The 18,003-nt window shown below is 37.7% G+C and overlaps 1 protein-coding gene across 4 annotated transcripts in view; it reads left to right on the top strand.

Annotated features, from left to right (window-relative positions):
* LOC149647356 (voltage-dependent T-type calcium channel subunit alpha-1G-like) overlaps nucleotides 1–13,396 on the top strand; it is a 180,435-nt gene extending 167,039 nt beyond the window's left edge. For all 4 annotated transcript variants that reach the window (XM_089850214.1, XM_089850213.1, XM_089850211.1 and 1 more), the window contains 9 exons: nucleotides 17–209; nucleotides 3,794–3,945; nucleotides 4,047–4,156; nucleotides 4,708–4,838; nucleotides 4,963–5,112; nucleotides 5,219–5,340; nucleotides 5,790–6,107; nucleotides 6,719–6,857; nucleotides 7,115–13,396. In XM_089850214.1, coding sequence (XP_089706340.1) covers nucleotides 17–209; nucleotides 3,794–3,945; nucleotides 4,047–4,156; nucleotides 4,708–4,838; nucleotides 4,963–5,112; nucleotides 5,219–5,340; nucleotides 5,790–6,107; nucleotides 6,719–6,857; nucleotides 7,115–8,151 — 2,352 coding nt within the window. In that variant the 3' untranslated portion in view covers nucleotides 8,152–13,396. The remainder of the gene's footprint in view (nucleotides 1–16; nucleotides 210–3,793; nucleotides 3,946–4,046; nucleotides 4,157–4,707; nucleotides 4,839–4,962; nucleotides 5,113–5,218; nucleotides 5,341–5,789; nucleotides 6,108–6,718; nucleotides 6,858–7,114) is intronic.
* Nucleotides 13,397–18,003: the final 4,607 nt, after the last annotated feature.

Genomic DNA, 18,003 nt, shown 5'->3' with positions numbered 1-18,003 from the left:
TTGCTTATTTTGATAGCCTATCGAAAACTTCAACCAATGGCGCCTTCTGTACTTCATCAGTTTCCTACTGTTGGTGGCTTTTTTCGTGCTCAACATGTTCGTCGGAGTGGTGGTTGAGAACTTCCACCGCTGCCGGGAGGAGCAGGAGAAGGAGGAGCGAGCGATGCGAGCCGCAAAAAGAGCACGCAAAATGGAAAAGAAGCGCAGAAGTAAACTCAAAGAACAAAACAAACTTCTCAATCAGACAACGACAAATGAGAATTATCGAGGGAAGGGTCCGTAGATCAAACTAGATCTCCCCCATCCAAGTCTCCTGGCTTTTATCCAACCCTTTTCTTCTAAGCATTTCAAACTCTGGTCTTAACATGAAATGCGGCGTTCTAATGGTGGCACTCATGCACATGCTTGACCATCACAGCAATAACCAGCCCTTCCTTCATGTTAGCTCTAGGTCAACGAAATATGCAGGGTGTTTCTGATAGGTATGCCATAAAATTAAGGGCGTGTTCTTTGGATCAGACTGAGTGAAAAGTGTCAACAAAAAATGGGGTCTAAAACATTTGCTTTCGGAGGTACGGGCCCCAAGCATTGTCCCCTAAAACAAGGAAATTGGCACACGTGGGGAGGAAGACACATCAGCCTGTCCATCTTGTTATACAATTTCAATAGCTTCCAATCTAAGAACGTTATACATCCTTTATCTAGCAGAAGTGTACTTTTAAGAGTAGAAGTCTGGCTAAGCTGGTAATGTAAAATAATTCTGTACTAAGTTAGCATTGTTATTCAGAGGTATTTTTTAAAAATGTCCACTCTCGTGCTATTACATTTTGAATAACTTTCATTTCAAACTTAGGCAAACTTCTACCTTTAAACGTACACTTCTGCAATACAAAGGCTTAAAATCGTTTTTAGATGGGCAGGCTGATATCTCTTACTCCATATGTGTGCCAATTTTATAGTTTAATTTAAATGTTTTACACCCCATGTTTTTTGACACTCTCCATTAGTCTGACCCAAAGAACACACGTCCATTAGCTTATGACATACTTATCAAAAACATCCTGTATTACTGGTGATGGTCAAACTTAGCGTATAATTGCCCATTAAAAAGTCAAACTCATCAATAAGCTTCTTGCTGCCATTTTGCTGTCTATGAAAAATCACTCGCCATCTTGCTCTGTCTGCTTTATTTCAATTTCTTCACCCTATTTCCGCTTCTTGCTATATACTCCTGTTCAAGCGCGATTGTTCAACTATGGAATTTGAACTTAGAAGCCACTTAACATTGACGTAGCTATAGATCTATCCTAATGTAAGCGAGTCATCTTCGCCATGTGTGAACGAGTAGTACTATGGTGAATAGCCAATGAAACGCGAGGAAGGAGGAGCGCTCGGTTTAACCAAGTTATAAGCCTTCAATCAGATATTAGAATGGGGTCTATCATGGCGTATTCCACTACTTTATCAGCTCGGAAATCACTCGCGAATTGCTCTATTACCTCCTTAAATTGGGCCGAGAGGGTCAAGATCGTTAAATACCGCTTGAACTTGAGTATATTAAATTTAATTTTCTCTTCCAACTTATAAAACTTTTACGTTTATTTAATATTTTCTTGTTCTTCATTTTACTCTGATGAATTTTATTATTTGATCTATTTTTCTTTCTTTCGTTTGTTGGTATTATTGTTCCTTGGTGACCGGTGCAGACTGGTCTTTCTATTGCACTTCTTTTATTTCCGGCTCTAAGATATTTTTCAAAACTGTATGGAAATTCCTATCCTCGTTCTTACGAAAGCCAGGTTTGACATCTACAACACATTCTTTTCTCGCGTTGACTAATTTACCCGAATTTACCTCGTCGATTAACTTATATTAATTTCCAAGTTTGGTTTTCACATAATCGTGTGCGAAGCTTGAATATAGCACGCAAACCCTCGTAGCACACTCGTCTCATGAGACAAGCGTGTCTAACAAAACAGTTTGAACCTTGAATCGTGGTTAAGTTTTTTCACGAGTTCAACTACGTGCCGCGCGTTCGGTGTTGATGAAACTATAACCACGGTTTAGGAATTTTTTTTATATAAATCTGGTTTTTACACATAGAATTGTTAACTAACTCCGTAACAGTACATAATAATAATTTCTCTTAGTCTTAACATAAGTTAAAAATCGTAAATCAAAATATTTTTTGTGTGTGTTAAGAACTGCAGTCCTTTACACGAAGATTTATTGTCATTAACTTATGATATCATGGTACGAATGCGTGTACTAGGGTCGCGATGTTAAAGAGACATTGAAGGCGAATTTTTCTTTTATCCTTTTCACATTGCTAACGTAGGCCTAAATCGTGAGTAAGATATTGAAAAACAATAGTTAATTAGAAAACATATTAATTAATTAACTATAACGGTTTTTCATAGTTTAGAAGCAAAGTATTTCTTAGTCTCCATTATCTATTACCAGAAGTGAGATGAGACCAGAAGTGCTGAGCTAACCAAATTCTTCACTCGGCGAAAGTGAATATTCTTGATAACACAAGAACGGTTGGCCCTCCAGTAGCGGTTTCTGAATTTTCCCTCCAAAACGTGAGACGCTCGCGGTGGTAGACGGCCGAACTAGATTCAAGGAGCCCCGTCCGTGCTCGGCCGCTTTAGGTTGAGAGGAAAGGGGATAGGAAATGTTTTTTGGAAAATGACCAATTTTTTTCTCAGTAGTGTAGGCGCGTGGGAAGCGTCATAAAATCCTCAAATTTGTTCACTAGTGCCGGGATCTACTATCAATGCTAGAGCCCTTCACTTCTAGTCTCGTCTCACTTCTGCTATTACTCCGTGATTAGTGCTACATTTAAATTCGGATTACTTTAGCAAGGAATAATTCATGTCTCTTTAACAAAATAACAAATGACTCTGAACTTAGAAATATTAACCACATTTAGTTTTGGGTTCTTAGACCTAGACTCCTAAAAGCTTTTGCTAACAACAGAAACGTAGAATAGGTATTCATAATCGCGTGAGAGTCAAGTTACTCTTGACAAGTACACGCCACATTTGGTTATAAAGCGACAAATATATTTGGAGAGCGCTATGAGAATTAATGTTTTCTAATGTATCAAGATAAATCCACTAGGAGTAAGAAACTGAGTTCGACTGCGATTGTATTTTGGGACGCAAAAGCCGGAAATTCTCATTTCTGGCAGCATGATTCCGCGTCACTTACGTGGGCAATGCTAATGCCGTTTTCCATTGTCTGCTAGCAATCTACTACCATGGAGGAATATTAAATTAGACATTGATGCATTTATTGCAATTTTAAAGGGACTTCTGTATATAATCCAAGAAAATTACTCCATAGAAAATGCCTGTGGAAAATGGCATAACTGTCGATGAAGCCGTTTACTTCCAAAACATTTTCTTATTTCTAGTTTCTTTATTCTTGATATAATTTAGTTGACTTAAAAAAATAATGTCTCAAAGCGCTCCTTAAAGTCCTAAACTGAAGCGCAGCAAGCGCCATCGTATCTAAGCCTAATCCACTGAAATTAGGAGTTTTCTCAGTAACCTGAATGCTTCCATCTTGGGAGTTCATAATACGCGGTATTTAGGCACAAAATTTCTGGAATGGAAGGTCAATATGATTTTTTCAACATTCTGGATTTTTTCCATGACCAATTTCTTGTATTGTAGCTATGGGTCGATTGCCACGCTTCGGCGAAGGGATTCTAGAAAATCCATATTAACAAAACGAAAGAACTAATTCTTCTTCTTTATTTGTATTTGTTTCTTACGTGTTTTAGAGATGCGAGCACCCCCCTATTACATCAATTATTCTAAACCTCGGCTTTTTACGCACAGTATTGTTACAAGCAAGTATTTTGACTTGGCCATAGCCGCTGTCATTGGTCTCAACGTAGTTACCATGGCGATGGAGTTCTACATGATGCCCGCGGTAAGAGCCAATAAGCAAATATTTCTTCGTACCATAAGTTACTTCACTTCGTCCGTTCTAATTTTCAAAAAAATGTTCTATGATTTTTATTACTATAATAGGAACTGGAATACGCGCTGAAGATATTCAACTATTTTTTCACTGCGGTCTTCATCTTGGAGGCGGCAATGAAAGTAATGGCTTTGGGAATACCTAGATATTTAAAGGACAAGTAAGTAATGGGTCATTTATTCAAATAGTGTACTATTCACTAAATCTCCGTAGTGACAAATTATCGCGATCAGTTCAAAGTTGAATTGACTTCATGGTAATAGGAGTTTTGTATGAGTTCGCGCAGTTCAACGGCAGACGATCCTAACAAAATAGCATTTCGAGTGTAATTTCCGGTTCATAAGACTCCACCTTGTAAATGGGTAGTGGTCCACTGACCCAACATTTAGCGTATCAAGCAAACAACTTATAAAAAAGTCCATTAGTGTGACTTATAACAGTCACGCAGTTTAGTTAAATCAACGAATTGTCACTGTGAACAAAGAACAAAAAACAAACAAGTTTTTCTAAAATATTTATTAGTCAATCAAAGCCAAAAGCTTCAATTTTATGGGCGAGTTTGCGGGATCTTGAAAACCACTTACCTTAGGCACCGAAATGATTTCTGACAGGGCTATTACCGACCACTTTTGGGTTTAAGTACTTGGCGCATTTTAATCAAAAGCATCGAATACAAAACATTCCGAATGTATCGTGATTCTATTTAATTAGATGGAATCAGTTGGATGTTTTCATCGTGTGTCTGTCAGTGTGCGGTATCGTGCTCGAAGAGATGAAGTCGGAATTCATTCCCATCAATCCCACCATCATTCGAGTCATGAGAGTTCTCCGGATTGCAAGAGGTATGTTTCATGAACCAAAAGTAAAATACGATTCACATAATGTGATTTACTCGGTGAAGAAAGCGTCTAGGCGAAATTTCAGCTACATTGTTAATAATTTACAATTTAATTTATTTCTTTTCAGTTCTGAAGTTATTGAAAATGGCCAAGGGTATTCGTGCTTTATTGGACACAGTGATGCAAGCGTTGCCGCAAGTCGGCAATCTCGGCCTTCTATTCTTCCTCCTCTTCTTTATTTTTGCTGCACTTGGAGTCGAGCTCTTCGGAAGATTAGGTAACTCAGCTTACAAATCATATTCAATTTCATTTTTCATTAAAATTATGAAAACCCTTTCATTATTCATTGATACGATGAATACCCTTTCAATTATTCATTACAGAATGCAATGAAGATTTTCCGTGTCAAGGTCTGGGAGAGCACGCCCACTTTCGCAATTTTGGTATGGCCTTTCTTACCCTCTTCAGAGTCGCAACAGGAGATAACTGGAACGGCATCATGAAGGTAGGGAACGCACTTCGCGTATATTCGTTTTACATTAGAAATGTTAGAGACGGAGGAGAAATGTTGGTATTCCGTGTCCCTCAATGAACTTCTCCCAGAAAAAGAGAGTAGGCAACCCTCAGTATTTGGACATACAAGAGGGCTGCGCTCTCTCAGGACCCAAACCGTCTAGAGCGCAGGCGTTGAAAGGCGCGACGGAAGACAATTCATGCCCTAAAAATGGCGTGATCTTTTCAATATATATTGAACACTTGAGACTAACTGCTAACATTTGTAAAACACGAGTCACTTTCATAAAATGCGTACACTGTATCAAAATCAGTCTTAGAACGTAAATATTGAGTTAGATTTTTGAGAACTAAGAGTCTATGGTGATAGGTAGAAGGTGGTTGCTCGGAGCTGGCGAATGCGTATTAGTACTTGGTTAACTTTGGGTATTTCTATGATAGGACACTCTTCGTGACGACTGCGACAACTCGTCGGAGTGCGTAAAAAACTGTTGCGTGTCGGCGATCATTGCTCCACTCTATTTCGTGGTTTTCGTCTTAATGGCTCAGTTCGTCCTGGTGAACGTGGTCGTGGCGGTTCTCATGAAACATCTCGAAGAGTCTCATAAGAACATGGACGAAGACATCGAAATGGAAATTGAGCGCGAAATGGTCGCCGAGGCCCGTCAAGCCCAGCTCGCATTGCAACACCAAGCGCGACAAGCCAATAGACGACATCGAAGGAGAAGACACCACCATCATCATCACCACCATCACAGGGTAACTGACCGTTTTTACTTAGAAAAACGTAGGCATGGGCGAATAGTGCTTTACTGGATAAGACGGCAGCCTGATCCCCATGGTATTCTTAATGTGTTTGGTTAGATTAGATTAGGTTATTGTTTCGTTAGGCTCAGGTAAGGTTAGTTTGCCGTGGTTTTTTTCCTCTTATACTGAATCTAAATTTTACCAAACCGATTTCTGGTTCGAGTAGCGTTTTTTCAATCGAGTACCGAATATTTAGGCTTAAAATAGTTTTTGTAATTGGATTGTTTTTCGAGTACTTTACAATTGTACTTGACGATTATACCCTCTTGCTTTAAGCATGTCATGACGTGAATGCTTTCTTCTCTAGTAGAATAATCTCCATGATTAAGTGGCGCAATCTGGAAGTCATATAGCTCCTAGTATTTAAAGGGTGCCACCAGAGACTTGCTTGAGCTCTATGCCTACTCTCACAAAAGTCAGACTTGCTTTTACTTCTTGCAAAGCTAACGGTGGCATCCTTTAACCAATACTTATCGAGTATTTATAGAATATTTAAATGCAACTACTCGATAATTGTCCAGAACAAATATGGGGTGGAGAAAATAATACTTCGTTCATTTCAGTCCCATAAAGGTGACCTTGACGAGGATGTAGCCGAGGTCAAGGTGGAAACTCGTCGCAGACCCCTCCTCAAGATGTCGTCGTTGCCCGCTAATTTTGTTTTCACATACAGAAGTGACCTACAATTAACTAAAGATAGGAGTAAGTAAAAAAATCAATAGGCGAATAATATGCCTCATTACAATTGACCAAAGCTCTATTAGATCTAAGACCATTAAACACTGTGTTTAATGGTCTTAGATTAGATATTAGACGATTTTTCTGATATTTTAAAAAAATATTTGGTTTATGTTTTTTTTTAACTATTCTTCAATATCGTTTTGCAGACATGAATTGATTCTTCTTTTAGGGATCCAGTTTGCATTAAAACCTTAAAAAAGTTAATATGTCTATTTCAGACGCCGAATCAACGCCAACTACAGTATCTATCCGTGTGACAGATGTCAGCTCTCACGCGTTTATAAATTCAACGTACGCCCCCTCGTCTTCCATGGCGGGCGCTGGTCTGACCCCCAATTCGCGTACATCTATTCCCTACCAGTGCCCCGAAAATAACGTCAACCTTCGTCAAGCCTCGCCTGACGAGCCCGCCAACAAAGTGGCCGTCGCCGACCTGAGTCACATTCCCCTTCGCGTCCGCGGTAGCGTCCCTAACCTACGAACGCCTCCGCGAGAATCAGTTTCCCGAACCATCGGTTCCGAAGCTTATCGAAGCTTACCCGGTAGCGCCCTAAATATAAACGAGTCCTCTGGTCTAACTCCCCCGCCAAGACGGTTAGATATTCCATCGACCCCCGTTATCGGTGGAGCTCAGACTCCAACCAAATCCCCGGTCGAAGCCAAAACCTCGTGGCAAAGCCACTCTGAGTATTCGAGCTACTTGGAGAACCCGGAAAACCAACCGAGTTTGCAAGACATTTCCTCGACATCTTACGAGTGTTCGAGCTCCAATAAGTCGGATGGACCAATCGCGGTCAGGCGCGAATCCCGGATCACCGTTCCTGATTTCGAGTTAGACGAGGAATCGCTGACGTCAGCCAGTTTCTCAGTGGTGGGTATAGTAGGATGTGTTTCCTCACTACCCGCGGAACGCTACGACGAGTTGAACGAGCAGTCCCGCGACTCGTCTCGGACCAATTCCTTGGTGTCCGACTGGGGTTCGGACTCGTCTAGGACGGTCGAAAACGCGCTGGACGAGGACGTGTCACGCGCGTCCCACGGACGGACGCTTTTGTTACGAAGCTCGACCGAAGGCGAAGACGGATCTTCTTCTGGTGGTCCCGTTATGGACTCCACCACTGAAATGGTCAACGGGGTTCAAAGCGATCATTTATTCGAGGAGTCAGGCAAAGACTGTGAAATCGTCTCACCGGACGCCGTTGAAATTACGCTAAGGACTATACCGACGGAACCCTCGAAAAAGAGTGATTGTTAATTAAATTTAAATTTCACCGTTATGAAAGTTGAAAGATACAATGGACTCAAATGGGCGCGGACAAACGTTGAGAGCCTGGTTCATGAAATACCAAAAGACCATACTTGACTAGCACTGGTAACGATTGAATTATAAACCAACTGGTAAGAAATACCATTTCACCTTTGATATCTTACGTGTACTAGTAAAGTTAATCAAGCACTTAAGAACCATAAAAATGTGTCTTATAGTAAAACTATCGAGTTTAGGTTCTAAAGATCCATCAGAAGGCTGTCTCCCTTGTAGTCATAGGTATCACGGCGTAAATGAAAAATGGTCAATATCGCATCAGCTTAATGTAGTTCTTGAAGGACTTGATTTGCTCCGAGCTTTGTTCAGCAAATCAAGCTACTTGAAAACTAATAATCTTACCAGAAGCTAAAACATTTTCAATGGAAGTAATTTATTAAGTGCTTATTTGAGACCTTTTATCATGGTGAACATGATCGCCAATTTTGTTCTCGCATATTTTGAATGAAATTTATAATTTTCGCATCACAGCCGGTGAAGATGTGATTACGGTAGACATGGCTTGGGTTTAGATTGGGTGAAATATAAACATAATTTAACTAAGTGACGCATGAAATGATTTCTTGTAGCGTGATATAAAAGGTTTTTCCAAAGCTTAATCGAGATATACGAATTTAAAAAATTATAATTTTTCATTCAAATATTCTTTACGTCATCACTAAAGCCACGTGAGCTAAAGACGCGACAAATATGACGTCACGCGCTTTCAAAGTCGTGAATTACCGTTGAATTTACACTACAGTTTTAAAATGACTGACCAGCCAGGGTGTAAATAATTCGTACGTCACATTGCGGAAATTTCAAATGTTTTTATGGAAAAGGTGACTTTTCTTTGTCACTTTAAATATATTTTATTACTAAGCAAAATATTTAAGCCTAAGGCCTTGTTTATTAAACCAATTCACATTTTGACGATTGACCTCAATGTTTTGGGCATAAAATGTTTTCGCGTTTTTTAGCAATGCCATAAAATGCTCATCTTTACAAGATACAGTAACATACTTCCAAAAGAAATGATATTGACTTCTAGGTAGAAATCTAAAGACCACAGCCACTATCGAATGATCACGTAAAGTAGATCCGTAGGTCGACGCGTGACGTCACCATAGAGAATCATAATTAAGGATCGTACTTTCTGATCATCAATATACTTAACATATACATTGCTTATCGAGCACTGCACACTGACCACTTCTCCACCATCGTTTTGCCACTTATGGTCTAAATGCATTGAACCTGGCTCTTAACCTGGTCCGCTTGGTTAAGATGGTTCAACACGGGATTCATAATGAAAATTTTGAACTGGTTAACGAGATATTTAGGAATATTCTAAAATAATTATTATTATTGTTGTTGTTTGTCTAAAGATTGTTTTTTTTTTCGTTGTATTACAAATATGTAAATAATAATATTATATAATTATTCTCAGCGCGTTATAACGAAAGAATATTATGAAGAGTTGAAATGAGATTGAAGGGACTGAAATTAGACTTAAATTAAATGGGACGGATTTTTTGGAAATTACGTCTATTGAAGACTGAACATGTTTGATTGAGAAATTTGGAGTGCAGATGCCGCTGTACTTTGACAAGAAGGAATTTAGGCATAGTTAGATATATTAACTAATTGTGGGTGGTTTTAAGGAAGATTAAGTACGGACCAAGTAAACCCCAAAAATGTTACAATTAAATACAATATTAGGAATTTTGGAGATGCGTTCAACTGCCGAAGATGCTATCCTAAAAATTATAATTCTGAATAATTACCATAGATTTATAAGGTTCTTAATTAAATTTGCAATTAAATAGTCAAAGATCTGAAAAAAATGTCATAATTTTGTAAAAACTGATCAGGAGTCCATCAAAACCGGAGTACCAAAATTAAGGCTCTTCCCCAAACCGTCTTCAGCCTTTGAGGCTGGCAGATTCTCATATGCTACCGCCACCTCACAAATTCTCGCCTCTAAGCGAGCCGTGCCATAGTGGTGATGCCATTGTCTCTAAACGGGCCTGTGTTCATTTTGCTTTCGAATTTCGCAGAATTAAGGGACCCTATAACATTAGGGTTATGGACTTGGTAGTGTTTTCAAAAACTGAAGAAGAGAAAAACAAAAACTTTTCTTTAAGACCATGGAATTTTATGAAGGGTAGCACTTGAGGAAATCTTTCAAAGCGAGAACTCTCCTGCCAAGCCTTCTTCTACCCCCTCCCCCTTTATGCCCTCTTTGGTTGTAGTGACAAGAGGGAAAGGTAGAAGTGGGAACGCTGTGATTGCACAATACAGTCATCCCCTTCTTGAAAAAGCAGCCCTATCAAAAATATTTTTCGCGCCAAGCCCCGTTCGTGAACGGTGGGATATTTTCCATAAAACTAGGAAAAAAAGGGATCGGAACCAAAATCTCTTGCTCAAGACGGCCAGGATATAAATCGTTCCATCTCGTAACTACTTCGAGGGGGTTATGGACTTCTGATTCTGTTTAAGTTCCCTTGATTTATTTAATATAGCGTGAAAAGAAGCTAGAGGCTCAAAGCACAGGTTTTACTTTGCATCTTTTTTGGTTTGCAGAAGTATTGCAGAAGCTCTCTGGTTGACTGGCCAGTTTTTTCTTTATGCTGACAAATATTTCGTAAATCTTATCACGTATTACTACGCGCTTCATCCCCTTCGTTGCTAGGTGTTAGCTTAATGAAAGATGGAAGACCACAACACCGGCAAACTATGTTCGAAACACTAATTAATACAACGATCAATTAAATCACTTTGCATAATGCTAATTGTAAATAAACGTCGTACACTCTATTGATGTTAAGAGTTACCAAATCGTTTTAACTGAACACATTAAAAACCAGGTAAGACCGGTTTAACACATTAGTTCGACCGTCTTTCATTTTTCTAACACTAATGTATCGAATACTAGCCGTGATAAGTGTAACGTATAATTTACATAGGGATAACAAACGCTGCCATTTTTGGATTGGGAATAAATGAACTGTCCGGCAGAGGAACGCGTCTCTTGTTGAAAAATTTTAAAAGGGTTACCTTTTGGAGAATTGTTAAATGAAACCTACAATATAATACTCCCATTCGGAATCTGTGATAGACACCTCTCCGTACATGTCGTCATTGCGGAAAATGTTGTTTTTAAGCCTTGGCCTCAAATTTAGTTTGCACGTGAAATGTCTCCGAGACGATCCCAGTTACAATACTCATTAGGGCATTTTAAAATCGCTCGCAATGCATGCTTGGATAAGTTTCAAGTTTTTTTAGATAATCTCTTTGTAACCCAAAGTACGTCAAGGCATTAAATGTAGAGAGCAACTTTACTAACATGCCTTGATCCTGAAAATTATAAGGCTCCGATCAAACCATGGATATATAAATACTAACATATTATGGATTCCCGTCTTTTGAGAAAATATGACTTGAACCGCCCTCCTAACCTTTGAGTGAGAGTGAGTGAGAGAGAGAGAGAGACATTCGGTTTTTCTCTCTCTGCGCATGGGCGAAATTTCCAAACCACCACTCGAGATTCTACGCATAGAAATAGTTCCTTTTCCTCACATGACCTTGCTATTTACGCCTCGATTTACAGGCGCCTCATATCCGCCGGTATAAAACACATTTGGTGGCTCGCGTTTTGGGCTTGTTGGGAATCCACATTACTTTGGTATTTATTCATATCCATGATCTAACTAGCGTTAGACAATTGGTGTAACTGGACACTCCAACTCAAATTCATGGCAATTGTATAATAGATGAATTAAATCCAACCCTATTTCATTAACGAACTGGCAAAAGTGTCAGTTAAATCGACTCATTTTCGTACCAGTTTTATCGAAAAGCTTTCCAAAATTTTACATAACTAATTTTGGATCATGAGTTTTTTTAATCAAATTTGATCAAGATTTTTTTCATTAATTGAAGCTAACGCAATTGCCTCTAGCTTTTAGGGACTTTCGGAGACATTGAAGTGAAGGGTGTAGTTATAGAAAATGAACATAGTAAAATTTGACAGAATGCCTTTTGTAAAAGTAGATCAAATAAAAAGAACAAATTGAACTCGTATAATTTAGAAGAAAAAAAAACAATTTTCCCTTGAAAAATAAAAGTACGTGACAAACTACTAATTAAAAACAAATATCTTTGGGTATTTAATTAAGTATAACTTAAATTGATATAAATCCGTAAGTTTTTCAAAATTAATTATATAAACAATTTTATTGCGCTTTGCCGCACCTTCGTCGACATCTAACAACAGCTAGAAGTTCTATTTTTCGTCGATTAGGGTTTTTAAAATAAAGTGTGAAAACATGACCTAACACCGACAAAAATGTACCCATCATTACACTTTAAATCAAGCTTTTTATTTTTGTGCGCATTCGGGTCTGCAAAAGTATTGTATTGACACTATTTGGCAGGAGTGTTTGCTTTGAAGCAGTCACGTGCAAATTTTATGCCCTTCTGATTTGTTACTGGTTTCCTGCATAATTAGTTCATGCTTAATTTTGCTAGTCGAAATTGATGGGTGTTTTATCAACCCAAGTCGATGAAAATAGGAATTATATTTTAAAATAAAATTGTCTATGAAATTATGAAGAAATTTATTTACGGAAACAATGCAATTTTATCAAAGAATTTTTTTAGTTCTAAAAGTAACTATACTAGCCTATGATGTGAATTGTACGGCATGGTACAAACATTACTATATTACAAATAGGTAAATTGCGTAACACGTACCTATACATTTCTTTTCGTTTTTGTATTTTTAATTTCCACCGCTCACGAGAGTCATTGAAAACAATTAGCCAATTAAAAAAAGAGCGTAATTTGTGGCACCACGTGGTTTTTATACGAAAATTAAAATTAACTTCAATTCTAATTAATGACACTCTCGAAGCAATATGAATATTTTAATATATAATAACTCGGCAAGGAAAAGCACTCCCATATATTTTCGTAATGCACTTTCGAATAATTACTATTATCTCGATAGTAATTAAATAATTAGTGACCGATTTTAATTACCGTCGTTTATAATCTAGCGGTAATTAATTAATATTCGTTTAATAATAATTGACTGGTTTAAGTAAGAAACAAACACTATAGTAACTTGTAGAACTTGTACTATAGCCAACAGAATATGTCAAACGATTTCAAATAAAGATTACCAAATCAATCGCATCTTTTTCTTATTCAACATTTTTAAGTTATTATTTACCAAACTCGATCTTTAACCTAATTGCTCTCGAAGCTATTAAACCTTACTAGTTTCCATTTCAAAACCGAGGGGAGAGTTTTAAATTAGGGAGTATCACGATAAAAAACGAAAATTTCCATAACAATTCGTTTTACACCAAAAAATATTCATGGAATTGAGATTTGTTTTGTCAGAAGTATAAAATTTCCAATTTAGACATAATTTTGTTTTTATTGCAAAATTTGAAAAAGTATTGAACTCTACTGCGAAAAATTACCAAAACCTTCGTAATAACTCGAATTTGTAACGAGAAGGTTTTGGTGAAATTCAAATGTTTTTTTTTTGAAACAGCTTGTTAAATTTCAAATTCGGAGATAATTCCGTTTTATATTGCAAAATTAGATAACATATCCCGCGTGTTTCAGTTTAAATATACAGAACACTGCGAGTAATGATCAAAATCTCCATAATAATTCGATCGTATAACGAGAAAGTTTCGAGATACTACACGCAGATCTATGAAACAAAATTACGTTTAGCCCGAATTGGTTCCGCAGCTTTGCGCATGATAAAATCAATGCGAGGCAATAAGATGCAGTAAATTACCCCAAAAACGTTATTTAGTTTTGCGTTACTAAAATTTAACGAATATAGAGTGGTTTATCTACATTAAACGAACGCTTGGTAGAGTAATTTGAAATTGGGATATGCACTCTTTTAAGTCACAGTTGACTGCGCGTTCAGAAGAAACGGAAGCCAAAATAAATCCCTGAAGGTCTTAGTTTAAAGCATTGGCACTTGATACGAGAAAATACCGAAGACGTAGAAAAGAAGAAGAGAAATACTGAAGAAAAGCAAACAGGTACTGCTTATATCTTGATAAATAAATGCTATTAAAGCTTTGACAAAAAATTCCGCATCGCATAATTGACCTGCGCATAATAATCTTTGCAAACATAACTATACTTGTTTGACTTGACTATCTTAATTTATTGACTTTAAAAAAGGCAAATTCTCTTCAAACTTTGTGATAGCACAATAATTATAGAAATTTATTTTATTTTGATACTGTTATGGTAGACAAGGAGTCCGTATGATTTTTTGAATAAGTAGCCACTTATAAGTGTTTTCGGAACTTTCGGTTAATTCCGGTGTATCGTGTACAAGAAGTTCCCGAAAGTCAATCTAACAGAAAGTTCCCAATTGCTTAGTCCATATGCTGAAAAATGAAAACCAAATACTCTTTCCATTTTACTATCCCGTTTATCAATCAGAGAAATGTATCGTAATCATTCAACTCCGTAATACTGATCACGCTTTGAAATTGGGAATAGCTCTAGTGGCCATATTTACCAATTATGCTTTGAAGTAGTTGAGTGTAGCAACAGAAAATGTGCGATACACTTGCGGCTAACTATACCTGCCTAAGGCTGACCGTGGATAAGGTAATCGTGAAAATAAATCAAATAAGCAAAAATGTATGATAAAATGTATACAATACATAGATTCGTTCGGCGAAGCTGTTGATGGATCGTGTTTATAAGCCATACGAGAGTGATATGATTTTGATATTTACCATTTTGCTGACGTATACGAAAAATGTCACGTAAGGTTTTATATTTTGTGTTACGCATGTGCAGCGCGCGAGTGTGCAAACAAATCGAGAACTTAATCGAATTTGATTTGGGAAATTAGAATTATTTGAGTTTTACAGTGAAATAATCGAAAAATATTCGACCACGTTTCCTTTCGTGATCTACTTTTCACAATGTTTTGTTTGCATACCCCTAGTTTTGCGTATTTTTGAAAACCTTGAATTTTTCTCTAATTTTAAAAGGTGGAAATATATAAGTTTTGACGACGCATTTAGAATCCTTCGACGAGCGAACAAATATGTTATCCCTAGAGAAGCTAATTGGATTCCTGTAGCGATCTATCGTGGTGTAAGTATAGATCTTACCTTAATTTATTATAAAATGTGTATAAAATAGCGTAAAAACAAAAAAGAGTGAGATTTTTAATGCCATAACTCTAAGCTTCTTAAGAAAACCTTGTTCGAATGATGTAGGTAGGGATTTTGGGGAAGCCCTTAGATGAGCGGTTCCCTAAATAGCGGTTTCCCGAAATGGCAGTTTACCCGTTACAACAGTTACCGATACAGCGGTTCTCGTAAACGCGGCGTACCATTACAGCAGTTCTCTAAAAAGCAGAAAAACAGGAATGCGAAAAACGACTGTTGTTTGTTACGGTGTACGCTGTGTCATATGAACTTAAATAGAACTAGGTCAGATATGGTTAGCTTCAAGTTGATTATTTAAACCCCCAATAGTGTTAGGTTAGATTTGGTTTGGTTTGGTTTGGTTGGGTTGGGTTTGGTTAGGTTAGGTTAAAGTTAATTATTTAAACCCCCAATAGTGTTAGGTTAGGTTGGGTTTGGTTTGGTTAAGTTAGGTTAAAGTTGATTATTTCAATTAAATAGTATTAGGTTAGGTTAGGTTAGGTTAGGTTGGGTTTGGTTTGGTTAGGTTGAAGTTGATTATTTCAATTAAATAGTATTAGGTTAGGTTAGGTTGGGTTTGGTTTGGTTAGGTTGAAGTTGATTATTTCAATTAAATAGTATTAGGTCAGGTCAGGTTAGGTTGGGTTAGGTTAGGTTAGGTTAGGTTAGGTTTGGTTTGGTTAGGTTAGGTTGGGTTTTGTTTGGTTAGGTTAAGGTTGATTATTTCAATTAAATTGTATTAGGTCAGGTCAGGTTAGGTTGGGTTGGGTTCGGTTGGGGTTTTTAGGTTTTGTTTTGATTGGTTAGACTTAGGTTAGTAATATTTTGGAAATGGTGTAACAATGTTACGTCTTTTCCAAAATATTGTTGTTTATCTTCATTTACTTCCGAAATAAAATAAGCTTTCTTGAAATATTTTCTATCCTGGTGTTAGAATTGTAAACTGATACAGCCTGAAGAATAGTGCAATATTTAAGTGTACTTTAAAAACACGATCCATTAGTAGGTCACATTACTGACTAAATTATCACAGAAAAAGGTAGTTTTCGAAAACAACGAATATAACTGTATTGTTAAGAAATACTCGAAACTGAAGACAAACACTGCTATTTCCCAAAATAGCGACCGCTATTTCTAAAACAGCGGCCGCTATTTCTAAAACAGCAGTTTTGAACAACGCTGCTGTTTTTTTTTGGAATCGCGGCTGCTATTTCGAGAACTACTCTATCGGGAACTGCTCATACGAGGTACACCCGGGATTTTGCGCGAATTCCGAAAAAGAAATTTCCGCAAAATCTTCAAACCATAATACTCCCTGGAGTTATCAATTGACTCTGTCCCTCCTAGCTTGAAGGGAGAAAGGAATGGAATGGAAACCCCCATACGTATAGTGTTGCCTCTGTACCCCCACCTACAGAACAGTAGTCATCCCAGCATCCTCAGCGGTTAGGTAGGGTCGTACTAGACGAAATTGTGTGGGACGCTCCCTCTATCTTAAAAATAGAAAGCTAGCTCTCATACAAATACAATGGCGCTACTCGGCAGCGCTTAACAAACGCCTACCGAAGGGTAGGGGCGTGCGCAAGGTACACTGGGAGAGTTACGGTGCCGAAGGTCGCCCATCATCATTTCCAATCCATCTCACCTCCCTTATCCTTGCTCCTAGCGATCGTATCTGCGAATGTTTTCCCAAAAAGAAAATTGGTTTTTCAAAATTAGCGATTTACTTGGAACATAGGTTCATAAGATATGTTTCATAAGTATGTCACTGGTTAAGGAGAGCTAGTCATGAAGTGAGAGGTGAAACGTCATAGATTCTCGTAAAGCGACGCCTGGTGAGGCGCCGTCAAAGGCTTAGTATAGATTAAATTGGATGATGGGCTGCAAAACCGAATGTATTCCATTTTCGCTTGTCGTTTTCGAACTAGCTCTCAGTAACTCTCTAACATTACGAGGTATAGGTACTGTCATACTTATGGAACATATCTCATAAACGTTTGCTTCGAATCACACTTTCACTAGCTATTTTACACGTCATGCCTGCGTTGATAGAGAAAAGAGAGCAATGATTTTGTACTTTGTTTGATAAACACCTTGGTATCAAATATTCTTCAAAACCTTTTCAGATTTTCCATGCATTTATAGGATCATATGTTTTGCACCCGAATACTGTATTCGCATATGAATATTCGTTGCCAGTGTCTCATTCAGGCTGGGTCATATACAGTATAGGATCTCGCAATGAAGATATTTCAACGAGCGAACCCATGAAACTTCTAACCTTGCACCCAGACGTGTACTTTTGTACCATAGTGGCCATTTTGCTGGTATCAATCGCGTATCTTTGCATTAAACGAAGTACCGGGTTGAAACACCACAAAATTAACTTAACAAACTCCTTTCGGACGATGTGGATACTCTTGGTTCATCTGGTTTTAAATTGTTAAGTGCTATTCTTGTTTTACCAAGAAGCGGATTAATACTACCATAAGCCTATATTGCAATTTTATTTTAATTTTATGATTTAAGCTGATTTATCGATTTTGGGACGGAGATTTCCAATACGTATTTTGCTTGGATCGTGGAC

This window comes from Phalangium opilio, unplaced genomic scaffold, assembly GCF_054372755.1.
Source record: "Phalangium opilio isolate 3A_F unplaced genomic scaffold, DU_Popi_V2 ptg000089l_1, whole genome shotgun sequence".
Taxonomy (NCBI): domain Eukaryota; kingdom Metazoa; phylum Arthropoda; class Arachnida; order Opiliones; family Phalangiidae; genus Phalangium; species Phalangium opilio.
The sequence above is the reverse complement of the archived record's forward strand: the minus strand, read 5'-3'. Positions and strand labels throughout refer to the sequence as shown.